The 21,618-nt window shown below is 45.6% G+C and overlaps 1 protein-coding gene across 2 annotated transcripts; it reads left to right on the top strand.

Annotated features, from left to right (window-relative positions):
• The first annotated feature begins 1,669 nt into the window (after window positions 1–1,669).
• LOC104598052 (uncharacterized) lies at window positions 1,670–17,257 on the top strand. Of its 2 annotated transcripts, XR_016085805.1 has the most exons (4): window positions 1,670–2,114; window positions 4,820–4,901; window positions 5,750–16,289; window positions 16,734–17,257. XR_016085805.1 is itself a non-coding variant. In XM_088904169.1 (2 exons), exons 1-2 carry the CDS (start codon window positions 1,797–1,799, stop codon window positions 17,019–17,021), a joined length of 606 nt encoding a protein of 201 aa, XP_088760295.1. In that variant the 5' UTR covers window positions 1,739–1,796; the 3' UTR covers window positions 17,022–17,257. The 2 variants fall into 2 exon arrangements, 1 of the variants encoding a protein (XP_088760295.1); XM_088904169.1 differs by lacking the exons at window positions 4,820–4,901; window positions 5,750–16,289 and having other exon boundaries at window positions 1,739–2,114.
• The last annotated feature ends 4,361 nt before the right edge of the window (window positions 17,258–21,618 follow it).

Genomic DNA, 21,618 nt, shown 5'->3' with positions numbered 1-21,618 from the left:
TCAATGAGACAGCAGCTTAATAATCAGGCAAGAACACTCCTCCAACTCTTGCAGTTGCATTCGGCACCGTCAGAGCAATAAGCGCTTCATTAAGCGTCAAACCATAAGACAATCCCAACGAACTTTTTCCAAGCCACTTAATGAAGTCGCAATCCTATCACTGATGCCCGTCTTGATGAACCCCTGAGCAAACAACTAATGATCAATCAAATAACCACGCTACAGGGATAGATAAGCCACAGAGAGGTCTCAGAGAAACGCTCTGACTTAGAGCTATATCTACTACTCGTCTCTCCCCCAAATGATGTTTTGAAAAAGCTATTTTCCTTTTCCTTCTATATTTTGTTCTTCTTCACTTTTGTGGCAGTAAATATATTTTACTTTTCCCTCAGTGTAGCCCCAAAGAACATCATCTTCCTTTTCCCTCTACATCTTGTTTTTTCTCAGAGCATGGACTTGTTTTTCTTCTTCTTCTTTTAAATATGTCAATGAACCTAGCCGAAGAAGAAAAGCTGAGGAGAAATGCTATCAAGGGTTAATGGCGTCATTGGGTCGGGGATGGGGATTAATAGGAATCCCCAATCGGGGGTTGGGGTCGAGGTTGGGAATGGGGATTGAGGTCCCTTCCCCGCCCCAACCACAACTATATATATATATATATATATAATATCAAAACATATTTAAAACATCATTTATAATTTAAACTTTTTATTTATTTTTCAAAAAATAATTTTATCTAAAAAATTTGGGGACTCGGGTCCCCACGGGGAACCCATCCCCATCGAGGATCGGGGATGGAGGACAATTTTATCCCTAATAAGGATGGGGGTTAATTTCAGAATCGAGGTCAAGGATGGTGAATATGATCCCTGCCCCAAACCCATCCCGTTGCCATTCCTAAGGAACCATGAGAGAAAAAGATGATGTTTTATGGACAAAAAATGTCGGAGGAGGAGGAGTAGACAATAAAGATGAGATGGGCTCTCTGTTTATGTTAAAGTCCATGCTTGAGGATGATTGGTATGTGAATAACAACGGAAACCCATCTCACCATGACCTTCAAACCATCCAATGCCATCACAAAATCAAAGGCATTGCTTTTGGAATTTATGATTGGTATGTGCATGGGGACGTTCCCTCCCCATACACTGCATTCATTAGTATCACTTCGTCATCCTCGTTGCCAGACTCGTAATGACGAGTTAACCCACTGAGTGCCCTGTATAAGAACCCTCTTCAATTCAAAGTACCCTTCTCTTTCTTCCCCCGTAGTAGTAGTAGTTTTCCATTGCTATCTGAAATGGAGAATATCCTTCGATATGGTATTGAGGATATCATGCGATGGCTCAATGTTATTATGAGTCTTAAGGTAGACGACAATGAATAATGTTTTGTTTTTAAGAATAATTTTGACATTTTGAAAAATTTTAAGTTGTACATACCATCACTTAATAAAATAATTGACGTTAGAGACTAAATTGACACCTTTTGAAAGTTTGGATTCTACATGACACGTTTGAAAATGTAGATAGTAACTTGACACTACCCCCAATTTTGAGGGTACTAAAATGTAACTTTCCATAAAATAAATAGGGAGGGATCCACTGTATTAGGTGGCGCCTCTTTCAAAAATCAAAGAATTGTTTCTCCCGATAATTATGTCCTATTCTAAAATGCAAAAATGAAAAATCAATTGGTTGGAACCGTAACCACAGTTCACAACCATCCCCCATGGTCAACCAAGGAAGACATATTTTGACCCTAAGTCGAGAGCACTAGTGCACGTGGCTAGTAACATGATACACATACAAACAACGGAAGGAGTCCAGAGTAAAATTCCTATTCCACTCTCTAGAACTTTAATTCTTGAACCAGAAGACGGATGGGCGGCTTTCCAAATGCAGGAACTGGAACCACAACTTATTAAGGAGAAGTCTCAGGAGACCGTCATCAGCAAATTGCCTTTGGATCCTTATACTCCCTCATCGTCAGGCCACAAACCTGCAAAGAAAGACACTAGCGGGGTTTTCCCTTGGGAAGAAACGTTTGAGAACCTTTCCCCTGCGGGGAGTGAACTACTACTTGCGGTACTGCCTTTCTACAACCACTGTCAGGTGAGTCATCTATCTGCGTCTACTGTCGATCTTTGGTCTGTTTCCTATACTGATTGTGCCTGTTTTTATTGCACCTGTGTTTTTCTAATACCCTCGTTTACTATCCAAGCTCATAGCTGAAAATACTGAAATGAGGTTTTTGATCTGGAACATACGTGGGTGCAATGACCCACACAAAAAACGATATTTGAAAAAACAAATAAAAGAGAAAAATCCAGACTTAGTTTTCCTATTGGAAACTAAAGCGGAATATCAAAAAATGGAAAAACTTGGGAAGACTCTAGGTTACGGAGAGGGATGCGGAATAGAAGCAAAGGGTTTAGCAAGAGGGTTAATGTGTTATTGGAAGACAGGCATGTTCATTGAAATCGTCACAATTACAGAGAAAAATATCATTCTGAACATAAAAAATGGACCATCAGAGTCTCCTTGGTAGATATGTTTAGTGTATGGTCACCCAAACAAAACTAAAAGAGCCAACTATTGGAGGGAATTCAAAGAGTTCATTGGGAATAAAGACAATTGGATGATGGTGGGTGATTTAAACGACATGACAGAAGCCCAAGATTATCAAGGATATAGTACCAGACCGTGCCAAACCTCCAAACACCTAAACAATTTAATCCAAGAGTATATGCTCTTCTTGAGATTGAAACAAAGGGGGTTAAGTACACCTGGTCAAATGGGAAAAAAGGACGGCTACATGTAAAAGGAAAATTAGATAAGGGTTTGGCAACCCCTTGGTGGCATGAAAGATTCCCGGATGCTAAAATTAGAACTTACAAAAATATCTTCTCAGACCATGCAATTCTCCTTGCTGACACGAACCCACATATAACTTCTGGCCCTAAGCAGTTTCACTTTCTACCTATGTGGGCCGAGGAGGAGGAATGCAATGATATTGTTAAAGAAGAGTGGCAATTAAGAAATAATCCAGGAGGTGTGTGTCAGAAGTTAAAAAAATGCAAAGAAAGGCTTGTTAGGTGGAATAGAGAGAGATTTGGAAGAATTGAAGAGAAATTAAAAGAAATAGAGGAAGAAATTCTGAAAATGGAAGAAATGGGGGAATCCAGCGACATCACAAGAAAAATGGTCCTGAGAAGAGAGTATGAAAGGTGGCTGAGAAGGGAAGAACAACTCTGGAGGCTGAAATCTAGAGAGCTCTGGCTTAGGGAGGGTGATAGAAACACAAGGTATTTCCACCAGATGACAAAGTTTAAATGGAACAGAAACTCACTAGAGTTTTATAAAAAATGAAGAGGGGAAAAATCTAACATTGGAAGAGATTGCACTAGCTTTTAAAGAACATGCAATTTCGATAAGTGGGACCCCAGTCAGAGGAGGATGTTGAATTGCATGATCTGGTTCAAAGCAAAATTTCAGAAGCCGAGGCTGCCAATTTAACAAGATTACCATCGGATGAGGAAATTGAGGGAGTTGTTAAATCCATGAGAGCCTACTCAGCACCAGGACTAGATGGCTTTACTCCGTTCTTTTACCAAAGGTACTGGGGGCTATTAAAAGAGGACATTTGCAAATTTGTTAGGGAGTTTTTCACTTCAGGCCAAATGCCACCAAATCTGAACTCCACTAACCTTGTCTATATCCCCAAGACCAAAAACCCAGAAAAAATCCAACAATACAGACCCATAAGTGTTTGCAATGTTCTATACAAAATTATTGCCAAAATTCTGGTCCTAAGAATGCAACCTCTCCTTGATAAAATAATTGCCCTAAACCAATCAACATTTATAAAAGGGAGACAAGGTGTTGATAACATTCTGGTGGCAAAGGAAGTTGTCCATAAACTAAGAAAACAGAGAAAGGGAGTAGGTTGGGTGGTTTTGAAAATCGACATGTCAAGTGCTTATGATAGAATGAAAAGGGATTTCATTAGCAAAATGCTGAAGGAGATGGGGTTCACAGATAAATGGTGCCAATTAGTTGAAACTTGTATAAATACTCCCTCATTCTCTATCAAAATAAATGGCACACAAAAAGAGTATTTCCAACTGAATAATGGGATTAGACAAGGGGATCCTCTATCGCCCTATTTGTTTATAATAGGGATGCAAGCTCTGTCTAGTCTCATTGAAAAAGCAGAACTGAACAAGGAATTACAAGGAATCAAAATCTGTAGAGGAGATACTGCTATTAGTCATCTTCTTTTTGCTGATGATTGCCTAATAATGTGCAAAGCACTCCCTCTCGGGTGAAAAAAGTGAAAGAACTGAAAAAATTCGAAAATATTTCAGGGGAGAAAATAAGGGTGCGTTTGGTTCACAGGAATAGGGGTCCGGAATCGGAATTCCATTCCCATTCTAGGCGGAATGGGAATCCCTCGTATGGGGGAATGGCCATTCCCGACCCCTCCCCAGGGAATGCGATTCCCATTCCGGATATGGATATCTTTTTTTATTCTTTTGACAAAAATGCCCTCCTCATTTTCAATCCAATCGAAGAGATTTTGGGAGAGCCGAACAGGGAGAACTCCATTGCCATCTTCCATCGCCGAGCAGAGAGCCGAACCAACCTCCGGCGAGGTAAGACCACTGTTAAACCATTATCCTCCTCCTTCTCCTCCTTCTTCTTCGAAATCAACGACAAGCTGAACCAAACTCCATCGCCATCTTCTTCTTCCTCTCCTCTTCCTCATTCTTCCTTCTTTTTTTTTTTCACTAACTGACTGGTTTTCTCTTTTGCAGATCTGCTCCTACTCTTTTTTGGGATCGATCTACTTCTTCACTGTTACCATTAGCGGTTTTTCACACTAGATCTAGGCAATCGGTGAGTATAGTTGGGATCTGCTCCTATTTTTTTCTGCGATTCATTCTTTGGAACCCTTGTTCAATATGATTAGTTCAATATGCTAAAGCAGATTCTCATTCTTTGGAATCCTTGTTCCCTTCTCATCCCTTTCCCCCTTATTTTTTAATCATCAGTGAATCTCCTTAGCTACTCCATACATTTTATTTGTTTCATGAAATGTTAATTTAATCGATCATCCAGTTTAAGTAATACACTAATACTCATTATCAGTTTGATCCCACCAACGGGGAATATTACCTCTGAGTTGTTCTAAAATTTATCCATAAACAACACTTCTATAACAACCAATTGTGGATCCTCATTGGCCATATAAGAGTGATCAGTACTCTTCTGTTGTTTTATCTTTGATCTTGTATCTCAGTTGTTTTCTGTTGCCCAAGGATAAATTCAAGATCTAAAATCAATGGGTAAATGGTGAAAATAAAAGGAAAATATAAAATAAATCAACTCAGTATTATACCTAGAGATTTATGTGATTTGCCTTATAGCATACATCCACCAGTGACAGAGGAGAAGAAATCCATAATAGATAAAAAGTAGCTTTCTGTGTATACAACTTCCATCAAACCTTGGCTCCTAATACACCCAAACATCTGCTCACAAAAATAAATAAATAAAATAAAATAATAATAATACACCCAAACACCCTCTCTCGATCTGTTGTAATAACAATGGATGCCATTATTTCTCTCCTCTGATTTGTTAGTACACTTGTTGGGATTGTTTTGGCCAATTCATGGGGTTGAGTAATGATCAAACCAACTACAACTACTAATTATGTTTTGGTTTCATGGGATCATTTCTAGTATACAGCTACAACAAAGGGTGCAGACAAGAATGGTCCAATTACAATTTTTTCTAGTATAGGGATCATTTCATTATTTGGATGGGCATACATATTGGCTCTTACTTTCAGTATTCAGGTATTATTTCTGAACTAATATCCAATTGTTATTTTCCATATCTGATACAAGATTGCTATTTTCAATCCAAGATCCAAGCTACTTATATGATGTAAACAACGAAACTGTTGGAGCATTTGTACCAGCCCAAATACTTTATGACGCATTTCATGGGAGGTATCATAATGCCACAGGAGCAATAGTTTTACTCTTTGTTATCTGGGGATCTTTCTTCTTTGGTGGCCTTTCAATTACTACTAGTGCAGCCAGAGTGGTAAGTGATGAAGGAAGATTTGGCCCGACCTCTTGACCACTCAACACGTGGTAGAGGCAACAGCTCGGCACGACAGTATGCTCAAGGCGCGAGCTCCGAGAGGAAGAACCAGCGGTCCGAGCTCTCCACAAGGAGCCCGAACTCTTCCTTTGACCCCGAGCCTTACGAGGAGCGCAAAGGGGAACAACCCGAACTGGCCCGCCCCAGGGCAGTTCGGGCCACACCTCTATCCGAACTCAAGACTTCACCTCGCACACCACTCCATCACTTCGGCTCCAGGACGCCGAACTGAACAACCGTACCTGACCTGACACCAAAGGAGTCCGTATCCTGAGGCGGCGCATCTGACTGACTTAGGATCTGACACTTGATAGCCGCACTTCAACAGGCACCTGCTACCGCCACCTCCAGTCACAGAGACGGCTCCGACAAAGAGAGCAGTGGCGGTTGTCTGCCCCAGCAGAGGTGATAACACCCGAACTGGCAGAAGTGCAGAGGTAATGATACCCGACCTGACAGGAACTTGGGAGTGAGTGCGCGAAGTGGTTATAAAAGGCTCTCTTCCCCCCAAGAAGGAGGTATGTGATAACTTTGCGCCATCTGGTTTTTACCTTGCTTTTGAGGAAATACTAACTTGAGCATCGGAGCACTCTCACTGGGTTCTTCCCCGGAGATTACTCGCTTTCTTCTCCGTTTCAGGCACCTTTTGCTCCAGCCAGAGGTAAGATCGTTGATAGATAGGACCGGCTGGATTGTGATCCATCAATTGGCGCCGTCAGTGGGAAATGTTTCTAAAAGCCTCTCTCTAAAACTCTCATAACCCCTTTTTTTTTCCAAGAAATCCCAACACTCGTGGCTTCTTCCAGCAATCCCGGACGTAGCACGGAGATGAACGCCACCGGGGAACAACTTCAAGTCCCCGTGGTGTGCATCGGACAGTTCACCATCCCCCTTCCGGTGGATGGGATCCCCAGCCTGAATGCGCCACGAACAGTGGCGCCCATGAATCTTCCCGCCATGAACGTCTCCCTTCCTCTCTCTGTCGAGACAACCTTTATCGAACCAACTGCTGTCCCCCTGGCGACTAGCCAAAACCAGTTTGATGACTTGATGCAGTGCATGCGGGCAATGCAAGCCCAAATGCAGCAGTTCCAGCAGCACCAAGTACTGCACCACATCTCTCAGTATCATTATCAGCAGTAGTTCCCCCAACTGTCTCTGAACCAACCACAGCTTCCCCCTCGGCACCCCGCTCCAAAGCCGGTTAAGCCCTCCCCTCAGGGCGGACGCAATCACCGAGGAGAAGCCTCCCAACTTCAGAACCCCCCCAAGAGCTAGGCCTCATCCCTGGGCCGGGGGGAAAGAAAAATCACCCCCGCCTCGCAGCTCGCCGGCGGGTCGGGAACCTCGCTCGCCAAGTCAGCACCTCGACACTCTAAGTCTGAGCTCCCGCCCACAGAGAACTGATTCAGCGTCCTAGCGGCGGACTACCAACAGTCCGGGCCCATCGAGCTCGGCAACACAGAGGCCAGCAACGCCAGTACCAGGCCCACCCAGCAACGAAGACGCCAGCGAAGTCGTCGAACTGCCACCCGTGTCCCGCCCGAGCTCCGAGGTAAAGAAGAGACAAGCTCGGACGAGGTAAAAGCTGCCCCTATTCTCTCAGTCCCTTCCCCCCTCTCATCAGAACTCCTTGCGATCCCCATGCCCAGAGATTTCAAACTCCCCCCTTCAGACAAGTATGATGGGTCCTTCAACCCCAATGACCACGTCGATGCCTTCCAGTCCCAAATGCACCTAGCAAGGGCCAGTGAATCATGCATGTGCGTGGTCTTCACTACCACCTTCAGAGGGGTGGCCCGCACCTGGTACAGGAATCTGGCCCCCAGATCAATAAGAAGCTGGACCAGTTTGTGCAGGTCTTCACCGCGCACTTCGTTACCAGCAAGCGGTGCCCCAGAACCGAGGAGAGAATTTTCGGAGTAGTCTAGAGGGAAGGAGAGTCCATCCGAGGCTACATCAAGCGGAATGATGCGTGTTTGCAGATACCGCGACTGGGCCCCGCGGTGCAGCTCGCGGCAGCCAAAAGAGGAGTGACACACAAGGAGTTCAAGTGGCACATGGTAGTTAGCCAGCCCGCGACCGTAGCTGAATTCCTCAAGCTCGTGGATAAATTCATGAGAACAGAGGAGATCAACCAAAGGACCGAAAGCGGGATCGAGAAAAGGAAGGGGGAAGGCGAGCCCTCCAACCCAGATGACAGAAGAAGGAAAGATCCAGCCCGGGAGACGAAGCCGAGCCAGCCGTTCCGAGCTCCCTTAGCAGCTCGGACGGACTACACACCCTTAAACGCGAAGCGGGCTGAGATCTTGATGACGATCAAAGATGCCCCGTACGTAAAATGGCCACCTCGCCTAAAAGGGAACCCAAACGAGAGGAACAAAAACTTGTACTGCAGTTTCCATAGAGACCACGGTCATAGTACCGAACATTGTAATAATCTCCGGGACGAGATAGAGGGACTCATCTGTCCCGAGTCCAGCAGCAGGCCGGCCGAACCATTGCAAAGACAGCTTCCGGAAGAGAGGCCAGTTCGGGGAACCATCCACGTGATAGTGGGAGGTTCGGTAGTAGCGGGTTGCACTTCGGCAGCGGCCCGGGCATCAGTTCGCGAAGCTGCCCGAGAAGAACAGAACCCTCCGAAGAGGCCGAAGACGGAGGAACCGATTTTCTTCACGGAAGACGATGCGCGAGGGTTCCACTACCCCCACGATGATGTGCTTGTCATAAAACTAAGGATCAGCGACTTCGAAGTCAGGCGCGTACTTGTTGATTCAGGCAGCTCGACGGACATTCTCTTCAAGTTGGCGTTTGACCAGCTTCAGTTGCAGAGAAGCGAGTTGAAGCCCGCAAACACTCCCCTGGTGGGCTTCAGCGGAGAGGAAGTTAGGCCCCTCGGGAAAATAACAGTACCTGTGGAAGTCGGCACATGGCCCTATGCGGTCAGACTCAACCACGATTTCTTGGTGGTCGCGACCCCCTCCCCATACAATGCCATAATAGGGCGACCAATCACTCATGTCCTACGGGCAGTGGTCTCCACCTACTATTTGCCAATGAAGTTTTCTACAGACTTCGGTGTGGGGGTAGCGCGGGGCGACCAGCTTGAGTCCCGTAAGTGCTATGTTGTCGCCCTGAAGGGAAAAACCAAGGTGGTTGACGACCTCGAACTGGAGTGGCCTACGGAGCAAGGCGAAGAACAAGCTTCGCCCACAGAAGAAACGGTCGCAATCCCAACTTCAGCTGCGGACCCGACTCGGACACTACAGATCGGTGCTTCCGTCCAGGAACCTCTACGAACTGAACTGGTGAGTTTCTTACTTCAAAATTTAGATATTTTTGCATGGTCCACGGCCGATATGCCTGGTATTGACCCCAGCCTTATAACTCACAAACTTAATACTGACCCTGTGGTCAGACCCATTAGACAGAAGAAACGCAACTTAGCCCCAGAGCGCTGGTGGGCGGTCGACGAGGAGGTCGAAAAGCTCCTCGCAGCAGACTTCATAAGGGAAGTTCATTACCCGAGCTGGGTAGCCAACCCAGTGCTGGTAAAAAAGGCAAACGGCAAGGGGCGCATGTGTGTCGACTATACTGACCTGAACCGAGCTTGCCCGAAAGATTGCTTCCCCCTCCCCAGAATTGACTGCCTAGTGGACGCGACCTCGGGACATGAGTTGCTAAGCTTCTTGGACGCCTACTCGGGCTACAGCCAAATCAGGATGGACCAGTCCAATGAGGAAAAAACCACCTTCATAACTGAGTTCGGCCTGCACTGCTACAAGGTCATGCCCTTCGGACTAAAGAATGCTGGGGCGAGTTTCCAAAAACTTGTGAATAAGCTGTTTCAGCCCTTAATTGGCACGAAGATAGAATGTTATGTAGACAACATGGTCGTCAAGACACAGTTTTCGCATGAATTAATACAAGACTTAGATTCTGTCTTCCACATTCTGCGTCAATTTAGCATGAGACTGAACCCAAACAAGTGTGTCTTCGGAGTCACCTCGGGTAAGTTCCTAGGGTACATCGTCAACCGGCGCGGTATTGAGGCCAACCGGGACAAGATAAAGGCCATCCTAGATATGAGACCACCTCGAAAAGTAAAAGAGGTTTAGAGGCTAAATGGCCGCATAGCCGCTCTGAGCCGCTTCATGTCCAAGTCGGCAAACCGCTGTCTGCCTTTCTTTAAAGCAATTAAAGGCAAAGGGTTCGAATTGACCTGAGACTGCCAGCTCGCGTTCGACGAGCTAAAGAACTACCTCGCTAGTGTGCTTGTCTTAACCAGGCCCGAGGAGGGCGAGGTCTTAGAACTGTACCTCTTGGCAAGCGACGAGGTGGTCAGTTCGGCACTAATAAAAGAAGTAGATCGGGTCCAACGACCCATCTATTATGTTAGTAAAATTCTGCAGGGAGCAGAGACGAGATACCCGCAGATAGAAAAGCTGGCATACGCACTGATAATTGCAGCTCGGAAACTCCGCCCATATTTCCAGGCTCACACTGTCATCGTCTTGACTGACAAACCTCTGAGGCAAGTCTTACTCAAGCTCGAGGTTTCCGGTCAGTGGACGAAGTGGGCCATCGAGCTCAGCGAGTACGACCTCCAGTATAAGCCATGAACTGCTATTAAGGCCCAAGCCTTAGCAGATTTTATCGCCGAGTGCACGTTCAGCCTCGAAGTCCCTAGGCCGGTTGAGCCCGAGATCCCCAGTTTGGGTGAGCCCGGATCTCCCAGGTCAATAGAGTTCGAACCCCGTGAGGTAGCAGCCAAGGTGGCATCTCTCCTAGTTAGGCCAAACGCGAACTGGGATAAGGAGCCCTGGATCCTTCACGTAGATGGCTCCTCGAACCAACAGGGCAGCGGGGCTGGAATAGTCCTGTGCAGCCCGGGTGGCATGAAATTAGAATACGCGCTACGCTTTGAGTTCGCGGCATCCAACAACGAGGCGGAGTATGAGGCATTGATAGCCGGGCTGGCCCTAGCGCAAAAGGTAAGAGCGAAACACACAGTTATCTGCAGCGATTCCCAGCTTGTGGTCAACCAGGTTACGGGCGAATACGAAGCATGCAAGCTAACTATGATCGCCTACTTGGCAAAGGTAAAGGTGGCTCTGCTCAACTTCCAATCACACTTCATCAAGCAAATCCCGAGGTCAGAGAACACTGAGGCTGACGCCCTGTCCCGGTTAGCCAGCATCAGTCACAACGCCATGAGAACCGTGTACATAGAGGACTTTCCTCGGCCTAGCATTCTCGGTGGGGCAGAGGAGGTCACTCCCGTCCTTGAAGCAGAGCTGAGCTGGATCGACCCACTCGCAAGCTTCTTGCTAGATGGGACCCTCCCTGCGGACCGTAATGCAGCCAGAAGGGTGCAGCGCCAGGCAGCCAAATATGTCATAATAGACGAACGGCTGTACCGACGGTCCTACATGCTCCCCTACCTGCGCTGCTTGCGACCTGCCAAAGCCGAGCTCGTACTTCGCGACACTCATGAAGGTCTGTGCGGCGGACACTTGGGGGGCAGGGCCCTCGCCTAAAAGGCACTTCGACAAGGGTACTACTGGCCAACGATGAAGGCAGAGGCCGTCGAGCTCGTCAGAAAATGTGACAAGTGTCGGAAGCATGGCAATATCCACCATCAGCCTGCCGCAGACCTCAAGTATTTCACCAGTCCATGGCCCTTTGCGCAATGGGGCATCGACCTTCTGGGGCCATTCCCGCCAGCAACAGGTGGGAGGAAATTCCTAGTGGTGGTGGTAGATTACTTCACAAAGTGGGTAGAAGTTGAACCTCTCGCAACAGTTACAGCTCGAAACGTACAGAACTTCTTTTGGAAGAACATAGTATGTCGCTTCGGGTTACCTCGGGTACTGATCTCCGACAATGGCAAGCAGTTCGAGGACATCAAGTTTCAGGAATGGTGCCAAGATATGGGGATTCGGCAGAACTTCACATCGGTCGCGCACCCGCAGGCAAACGGTTAAACAGAAGTGATGAATAGAGCTATCCTCCGTGGACTGAAAGCGCGACTAGACCGAGCTAAAGGGTTGTGGGCGGACGAGCTACCAAGTGTTCTATGGGCTCACCGAACTACAGAAAAAACCGCCACGGGAGAGACCCCCTTTAACCTCACCTACGGCACTGAAGCGGTAATCCCGGCGGAGATCAAAGTACCTACACTGCGACTAGAAGCATATGATGATCAAACAAACGGAGACGAGTTACGTACCAACCTCAACCTACTGGACGAGGTAAGAGACCTCGCATACATCCGGACTGCAGCTTACCAGCAAAGAGTAGCTCAGTACTATAATGCCAGGGTAAAAAAGCGGAACTTCCGCGTCGGACCTGGTTCTCTGTAAGATCATGGCACCCGAGCCCGGCGTGGGCAAACTTGGACCGAATTGGGAAGGACCCTACCGTGTAAAGAGAGCGCTCGGGGGAGCATACGAGCTCGAAACATTAGAGGGCAAACAAGTACCCCGAGCGTGGAACGTCGTTAACTTAAGACGATACTACCTATAAATTACCAAGCGAAGTGGTCTAGGAGTCGCCATCAGAGCCTGAGGGTTAGAATGGCGAGCTAACAAGGACCTCAGCACCATAAGACTTAGTCACCCCTTCGGCATGGGCACGCAAAAGCAAAATGCTAACACCAAGCTGATAGGCAAAGTGAAAACAACAAACTGATAAAGACCTCGGCATCTCATCATCCGAGGCATATAGTCAGTTCGGAAAAAAGAGGGTGACAACAACTTAATCAAAAGAACGTTTCATTACAAAATACTCTGTATACATTCCAAAAAAAAAAAAAATTTCCAACAGTTCGACAAATCTCAGTCCTCATCCTCGGAAGGCACGTCGACGATACCCGAAGGTCCTGCCTCATCCTCAGAATCCGGTTCACCATCAGCCGCGTTGGCCATCTCCTGAGTAATGTGCGAAGTAGTTATGGCGCTGATGTCGAGCTTGGGGTACGTATTCCTGATCATCCACCGGCTCAGTTTAAAACCCCTTCTGTACGAGCCCACCATCAGGTCGTCAAAGCGCGGCGAGGCGATATAGTCTTCAACAACCTTCTTCTTGGCATCCTCGATGCCCTGAGAAAAGATCTCCGTCTTCTCCCTAATATCCTCTTGAAGGTATTCGACCTAATGCTGCAAGTTCAGCCTCAGGTCCGCCATGTGCTTCACCACCACTCCCATGGCCTCGGTGTCTCTCTGAGACCTCGCCAGCCTGGCTTGTGCAGCGCGAGAAGCCGCTTCGGCAGCGCGAGAAGCCTCTTTGGCAGCTCGTGCCCGCCTCAAGCTCCTTTCCGCTTGGGCCGCTAAGGCATGGATGGAGGAGTTCACCTACCAAAAGGAAAAATAACGAGAATGTTCAAAGAGCTATAGCAAGAAAGGTAATGACAAGGAGCCCGACAAGAAGTCGCTGACTTACCACCATGGCATAAGAGGCAGCACGCTCGGCTACATGGCTCAAAGGAAGCTCGGTCCACGCCGCGACCTCCTCAGGGTAAACGGCCTCCTTACTTTTTTGAAGAGCGTGGTTCGGCGACAACACTCTCCTGAACTCGCCTTGGCCTCTCGAGCCTGAAGGCCCAACTCGTGTATAAGCAGACTCAGTGTAAGGAGGAGCCTCCGTATAAGCAGCCTCAGCGTAAGGGGCCCCTGCCGCTTCTTGTACCGGAGGGGCCATCTCGGGCTCCCTGGGCAGATCCACTGGCGGGTAGCCCGGTACCTCGGGCTCCACATCTCGGGGCAGTTCGACACGAGTCCGTTTGGCAACTCGCTTCCTCCTCTTCATGACATGAAATAGGTTCCCACCGCGAGTCTTCTCTGCGTCCATCACACCTACAAAAAGAGCTCGACATCAGGAAAACGAAAGAACGGAAAGCAAAACAAAAGGCAAGCCTCTGAGCAAGGAACCTACCCGAACTCAGGCCGGCCTTGATGAGCTTGGCCTCCGTCAGATAATGGTGGCATTTTAGCCCAAGCCGTGCCCATTCTCGGAGGCCCTTCACCGTCTTCCTATCAAGCGTAACACCGGCATCGGGGGCAGCCATCCCCCACCCGGTTTGGAATGGCCACCCCATTGCACTTCGCACCCCGAAGTAGTCCCGTTTCTAAGCCGGGACCTTGTTGGGAAGATAGTGTAAAAGCTTGAACCCTGGGCGAGGAGACAGGTAGTACGCCCGCCTACGCCCGGGAAGGGGACCCGCTTGCTTCTTAAGCATTAGAATGGAAGAAAAGATCTCCAGGTCTAAAGGCAAAATCTGTTCGCAAAAGAGGGAGATAGTCCCCACCAAATTACAGATAGAATTCGGGTGGAGCTGGCCGACGGTAACGCTGAAGTGGTTCATAACCTCGACGATGAGGGGGTGGAAAGGTAGGCGCAACCCAGCGACGAGCTGCTCCCGGAATATCACGATCTCGTCGGAACCGTGTTCCCAAGGGAAGTCGCCCGAGGGTATAAAGTAAGTGTACTCCCTAGGTAGGTTGAACTGGGTGATAAGGGAATAAAGCCCCTCAGGCGTCATGGTTGAGGGCCCAAACTTGTCTAACGTCCGACCTCGACGGGAGGACGACGCCAAACTACCCGAGGCGACTCGGCCTACGGGTTTGAACTCTTCCTCGAGCTCTACCTCGGGTTCACTAAGGCTGTCGGGGGATGCAGCTCGGTTCGTAGAACCTGCATCTGACCCCCTCGAAGAACTGTCTGAGCTAGACATCGGGAGGAAAAGGATACCAGGAAGAAAGTAGACTCACCCGGAAAAAGCAAACGGACTACGGAAGGTTGACGCGAGCTAAAAACTTGGACGTGAGCTAAAACTTGGACGCGAACTCAAGAAGCAAACGCAGGAGAGTGGCAATGAAAAGCGACTGGGGTCCCCCACTATTTATACCCACAACGATCGAAAATCGACGGTTCTGATCGAGGCAGATCCAACGGCCCACGATCAAGCTGACCGCACGTTTCCTAAGACCGAGACGTGACTAGCCGGCGCATGTCTTTTGAAACTGAAGCAGCGCCGACGCACGTCTCCCCGCATTAAAGGCGGCAACGGCGTGTTTTTCAAAATTGAAATAACGCCCACTATCACGTCTCCCAGCGGCGCGTTTTTTTTAAATTTTGAAATAAACGCGCACTGTCACGTCTCCCAGCATCTAAAGACAGATTGGCGCGTTTCCTGACTTTTTGGCGCTCGAGAAACTTGAAAATCTCCTGACAAACGCGCACTTCGCGCTATCAGTCAAACCAGTTCGAAGTACGGGTCAAATCCACCCGCCACCTCGCGAACTCCCCGCGCCAGGGCAAGCCCCTTAGCGCGAGGAGTGGGGGGCAATTGATGAAGGAAGATTTGGCCCGACCTTTGACCACTCAACACGTGGCAAAGGCAACAGCTCGGCACGGCAGTACGCTCAAGGCGCGAGCTCCGAGAGGAGGAACCAGCGGTCCGAGCTCCCCAAAAGGAGCCCGAACTCTCCCTTTGACCCCGAGCCTTACGAGGAGCGCAAAGGGCAACAACCCGAATTGGCCCGCCCCAGGGCAGTTCGGGCCACACCTCTATCCGAACTCAAGACTTCACCTCGCACACCACTCCAGCACTTCGGCTCCAGGACGCCGAACTGAACAACCGTACCTGACCTGACACCAAAGGAGTCCGTATCCTGAGGCGGCGCACCTGACTGACTTAGGATCTGACACTTGACAGCCGCACTTCAACGGCCACCTGCCACCGCCACCTCCAGTCACAGAGACGGCTCCGACAAAGAGAGCAGTGGCGGTTGTCTGCCCCAACAGAGGTGATGACACCCGAACTGGCAGAAGTGCAGAGGTAATGATACCCGACCTGACAGGAGCTTGGGAGTGAGTGCGCGAAGTGGTTATAAAAGGCTCTCTTCCCCTTAAGAAGGAGGTACGTGATAACTTTGCGCCATCTGGTTTTTTACCTTGCCTTTGAGGAAATACTAACTTGAGCTTCAGAGCACTCTCACCGGGTTCTTCCCCGGAGATTACTCGCTTTCTTCTCCGTTTTAGGCACCTTTTGCTCCAGCCAGAGGTAAGATCGTTGACAGATAGGACCGGCCGGATTGCGCTCCATCAGTAAGTAAATTATCTCTTTACTTTACTAGGTTGTTTATACCTTTGCTTTTGGAACTATTCCTATAAAAAACCATAATAGTCCAAGCCTGAATATTAGATCCTGATCTGAAAACCAATTTCTCCATAATGCACATCTTATTTTCATTGGCCTTGATGTTGACCTTAAACTTTTGCTGCAAAGTACTTTAGTTTAAGCAGAAAAAAAGGAAGTAAAAAAAAAAATGATGGTCATGGGCTTTTCAATTCAATCAATTTATTGTCTGACATTATTTTCTTTATATGTACTTCTACATCATTTTGAGTATTCTTATTTTGGAGAGATGTAAACTATTTCTCCTGTTAGAAGACCATGATGCTTGTGTCATGTCTGAATGACTTTTAATCTAATACCACTTATTGAATGAACTTGTCATCTCACCAACATTTCACAATTGCATGTTTCAGGTATATGCCCTATCAAGAGATCCGGGAGTTCCATTTTCATCCATCTGGAGAAGAGTGCATCCGAAACACAAGGTTCCAGCGAATGCAGTGTGGCTGTGTGCAATCATCTGCATTCTTCTTGGACTACCTATATTGAAAGTTAACGTGGTCACTGCAATAACTTCCATATGCACAATAGGATGGGTTGGTGGATATGCTGTTCCAATTTTTGCAAGGATGGTCATGGCTGAGAAGAGTGCAAGCCAGGGCCATTTTATCTGGGCAAAGCAAGAAGGCCAATTTGCTTGATAGCCTTCTTGTGGATCTGTTATACCTGTTCAGTCTTCTTATTGCCAACTTTCTATCCCATCACCTGGAACACATTCAACTATGCACCTGTGGCATTGGGTGTAAGTTTGGGTTTAATAATGCTTTGGTGGTTTCTGGATGCAAAGAAATGGTTCAAGGGTCCTGTTAGAAACGTTGATATTCCTAATGGGAAGGTTTAATTTCTTCATAAATTTGCTTCTGTTTGTTAACGTTCCCATCAAATGAATGTTTTCTTGATTAAGTTAATGAATTGATTATTGATTACTGATAAAAAAGTTCCCACCAAATGGAAAAAGTCATAGGGTCCAATTTTCTGTTATTGTAGTTGACAGGTCTTTCTTGTGATTCTTTCAAGGCATTAACAGGGGCAGAATTGGAAACTTTGGCTGATTCCGATTCCAGTTTCTAGTTGAACCAAACAGCAGAATCGGAACCAAACAGAAGGAATCGGATTCTGATTCCGATTCCTGATTGAACCAAACAGATGCCAGGAATGGATCATTCCGATTCCGATTCTGGAGGATTCTGATTTCAATTCCGATTCCAGCTGCGAACTAAACGGACCTTAAATCTTGCGAAATCTGGTGCTATGTTTAGCAATTGTGTTAATAGGAAAAAGAAAAAAGTCATGCTGCAGCTACTTCAAATGAAAAGCCCTTGAAAGCCCACGAGAGGTATGTAGGAGAAAAATTATGTTTTCAAAGTAAAAATGTTGCACCCCACCTAGAGCTGATGGTGAAAGTAAACTCCAAATTGGCAGCTTGGAAAGTTAGATTCCTATCACTCAGTTCTTGTCAAATCAGTTCTACAAGCATTACCAACAAACACAATGTCGACATCCATCCTACAAAAAAGAATAATAAACCAAATGGAGAAAGTTCAAAGATTTTTTTTTTTTTTTTGGGGGGGGGGCATTCCTCGACGAAGACCAGCATTCACACCATTGCTTGGCACAAGCTGTGCAGACCAAAGAATGAGGGAGGGTTGGGCTTCAGGAGGATGGGTGATTTTAACAAAGCCCTATTTCTCAAACAAGTCTGGAGATTACTTACTAGCAATCGGGGATTGTGGGTGCAGATTATCAAGGAGAAAAAATGATTCCCCATGGTGGAAGAAGGTGGTTGCATTATTGGATGAGACGAAAAAATGCTTGTTTTGGCAGGTTAAGGATGGTACAAGGGTCCAAATAAGCGACCCATGGATTCCTACTCTCCCGGAGGGCGTACCCCAAATTCAAAAATGATGTACAGGAGCCTACAAACTTAAACCGGGTTTGTGATATCATTCTGGAAAATGGAAGCTGGAACATTGAGCTCCTAAGGAGTTTGTTCACAGAGGAAACAGTAAATCACATCACCCAGTTGCATAGATCGACTCAGAATAGCGAAGACAAACTGGTTTGGAAAGAGTCTAAAATAGCCACATACAGTGTAAAATCAGGGTATGCTTTTCTTACCAAACAAAACCCCTCATCGTCTCAAACAACTACCCCTTGGAAAATCATTTGGAAAACCAAAGTCCCACCAAGATTCCAATTATTCATGTGGAAGGCATGCAGGAATGGCATAAAAACTAAAGAAAAAACGAGTTTCTTGAATGAACAAGACCAACGTTGTTCAATTTGCAACATGGAAAAGGAAACATGGCAGCATGTGTTTTTCCAATGCCATTATGCTAGGGCGGTGTGGCTCCTTGCACAGATAGGGATAAACCCTGAGGACGTTCAAAATAGACATCTACATCAATTCATGTCACTGTGGATTGAAGAGAGGTTAAATCACCTGCCATCATAGGACCAGATGAGCTATATTAGTAAGTTTCTTGTGTTGTTCAGACTCATTAGGGATATGCGCAATGCAAAGAACCACGGTCAAACCATTTCACACCCTACACAGTTAGTTGAAATGGCCAACACATTCTAGTGTCCAAGTTCACATAAAAGAAAACAAGAAATAAGGAGAAAAGTAGCTTCTTGTACACTTTTCGACCATCTGATTTTCACAGATGGAGCTTTCAGAAAAGATACAGGAAGAGCAGCTATTGGCTTCATAATACTGGCTAAGGATTTCTCGGTGCTTTATGCAGAAGGTTGAGCAGTCAAAGCCTCATCAGCAACCCAAGCAGTAATCGAAGCGTTGAAGACGGCTATGGAACTGAAAATCAGATCGGCGCTAGTTTTTTGCGACTCAGAAAATGTGGTTCGAAGCATCCAGGAAGAAAGCGGGGTAGAATGGGATCTAAGTTTCAGAGACAAATACTATAATATGATGCTATATTTTGATAGTATAGATATTAATCATATAAGCAGAAATGCTAATACTGCTGCACATGAACTTGCATATAACACTTGTAAATACGTATATCCCCAGTCAAAGCGGCAGCAGTCACTCTTCATGCAATATTTCTACTACATCTATATAAAGTCTCCTTGCTCTTCTCGCGAAAAAAAAAATCCCCCATGGTCACATTCTTCATTACTACTAAAATAATTCTAGTATCGGCTAGTGATTCGATTAGTGCGCTTATAGCTGCATCCGCGTCCAATCAGATTATCAAATCTGAAATTCAATATTAGACTTGGGATTTGGATTTAATACTCATTAATTTTATTGTGATTAAGTTAAAATATAAAAAACAATTATTTTTTAAGTTATATATGTATACTTTTAACTTATACATGTATATTAAATATATTAATTAAAAAATTGATCAATCAGGTAGAATTTCATCAAAATTCAGAAAACAAAATTCATTAATCAAAGCCTTTCCAATTTCATGTTTTCTTACATAATAGATTTTTCATATAATACATATACACAATAATAATTTTTAATTAGATTGGACAGGGTTAAATCCATATGACACGTTTTAGCATCCAAACCTAAATATCATCGAATTTGGTGTCAAATTGGGCTTTTAAAGACCAACAGCCCTATTCATCTACAAAGGTAGCACATGGGCTTCACATAAGAAAGCTATTTTTCTCTATGCGTTCTTATGTAGGTGTCTAAGAGATTTTCTTGTGGAACCTATTAATTGATGCACAAAATTTATTGAGGGCAACAAATCCGAATCTTAAAAATTAAAATACTATCGGTTTTTGGAAAATCGGTAACCGAAATCGAACTAAAAATAGTTGGTTAATCGATTGACCAGTTCGGTTCATCTGTTTTTCGATTTTTTATTTTTATAATATATATATATATATATATATATATATAATATACATAAATATATAAAAAAATATAGAAATATATGTATACTGGTCGGTTTGATTAATCGCTAGTTTTCTATATTGGTTAATCGAAACCGAACCAGTACCTTCGGTTTTTTAAAAACTAAACCGACCGATTCGGTTAACCAATTTTTCGGTTTGGTTCCAGTCATTTTTTTTTTTTTCGGTTGGTTTGGTTTTCTTGCTCACCCCTAAGAGAGAGTGTATTGCCTAGTGAAAGAGTTCATATTTGTTCCCAACATTTGCTCCTGACACCAACAAGTCATTATCATCAAAACATATCTCCATCAATGATAAAGGGAGATGTTTCCAATGTGTAGCTGTAGCGACCTGTTGGGAGCATCTTATTGGCAGCAGATCCCTACCCGTGTGGACAAAGAAAAACTCACACAAAATTAAAGGCAGTGTTTGGCATCGATGCCATTTTCTGAGAAAACAGCGCCATATTGGTGCCACGTCAAAAAAAACAGTGCTTCTGAAACAACCTTTTATTTGGCGTCATTTTACAAAAAAACAAACATTGCTCTAGACCATGCCTTGAAAATCAGGAAAGTGTGGTATGAAGAAACATCAAATTCAATGTTTTCTCAGAAAACAACCTATTGCTGCCAATGGTGCAATGCATGGCATCATCTTCAGCATTGGATAATGTAGACCAATGGTGAAAACGATTATGCAGCTTTAGTACCAAACACAACTAATGTTGTTTTCCCAAAAAACAACTTATGTGACAACATCGATGCCAAACAAAAAAAAGGAGTCGTTTTCTCAGAAAATGGTGCAACAGACTCTCATGCATACACTCAAAATACATCTCTGAAGCATCGATGCCAAATACCTAAAAAAAAGAACAGGCAGAGGCAATAACTATTACCATCCAAACACAAAAAGGACAAGATAGAAAGCTTTAGTCGGGTCCATTCAAAATTTAACAGAATCTCAAATTCTTAACCCGAGTAGATACAAACCAAGTTTTTGATTGTACCCTTACAGTTGAGGTTACGAGCCCAGATTTCCTACCCACTCTCTATCTGTGTGAATTGCAACCACACATCTCTTAATTCATAATAGAGATGTATGGCTCCAAGTGGGTAGAAAAAGTGAGTAGGAAATCCCGAGTGCCAGCTAACGTCATTTTATTACGTGACTACCACCTAAGATATTAGAGATACTTGTCATAACGTTGTTGTCCCAATTAGAGATGGCAATTTCACGGGAAATTTCGGGTATCTGACCTGTCCTGAACCTAATAGGACCCATTTATCAAAACCCTATAGGGTTTGGGTTTTGACTTTAGGGTATCCGATACCCGATACTCGGGATGTATAAATATGAACCTAT

The sequence above is a fragment of the Nelumbo nucifera genome, chromosome 4, assembly GCF_055504915.1.
Source record: "Nelumbo nucifera cultivar China Antique chromosome 4, China Antique-T2T, whole genome shotgun sequence".
NCBI lineage: Eukaryota > Viridiplantae > Streptophyta > Magnoliopsida > Proteales > Nelumbonaceae > Nelumbo > Nelumbo nucifera.
This window is presented reverse-complemented; position numbering and strand designations above follow the sequence as displayed.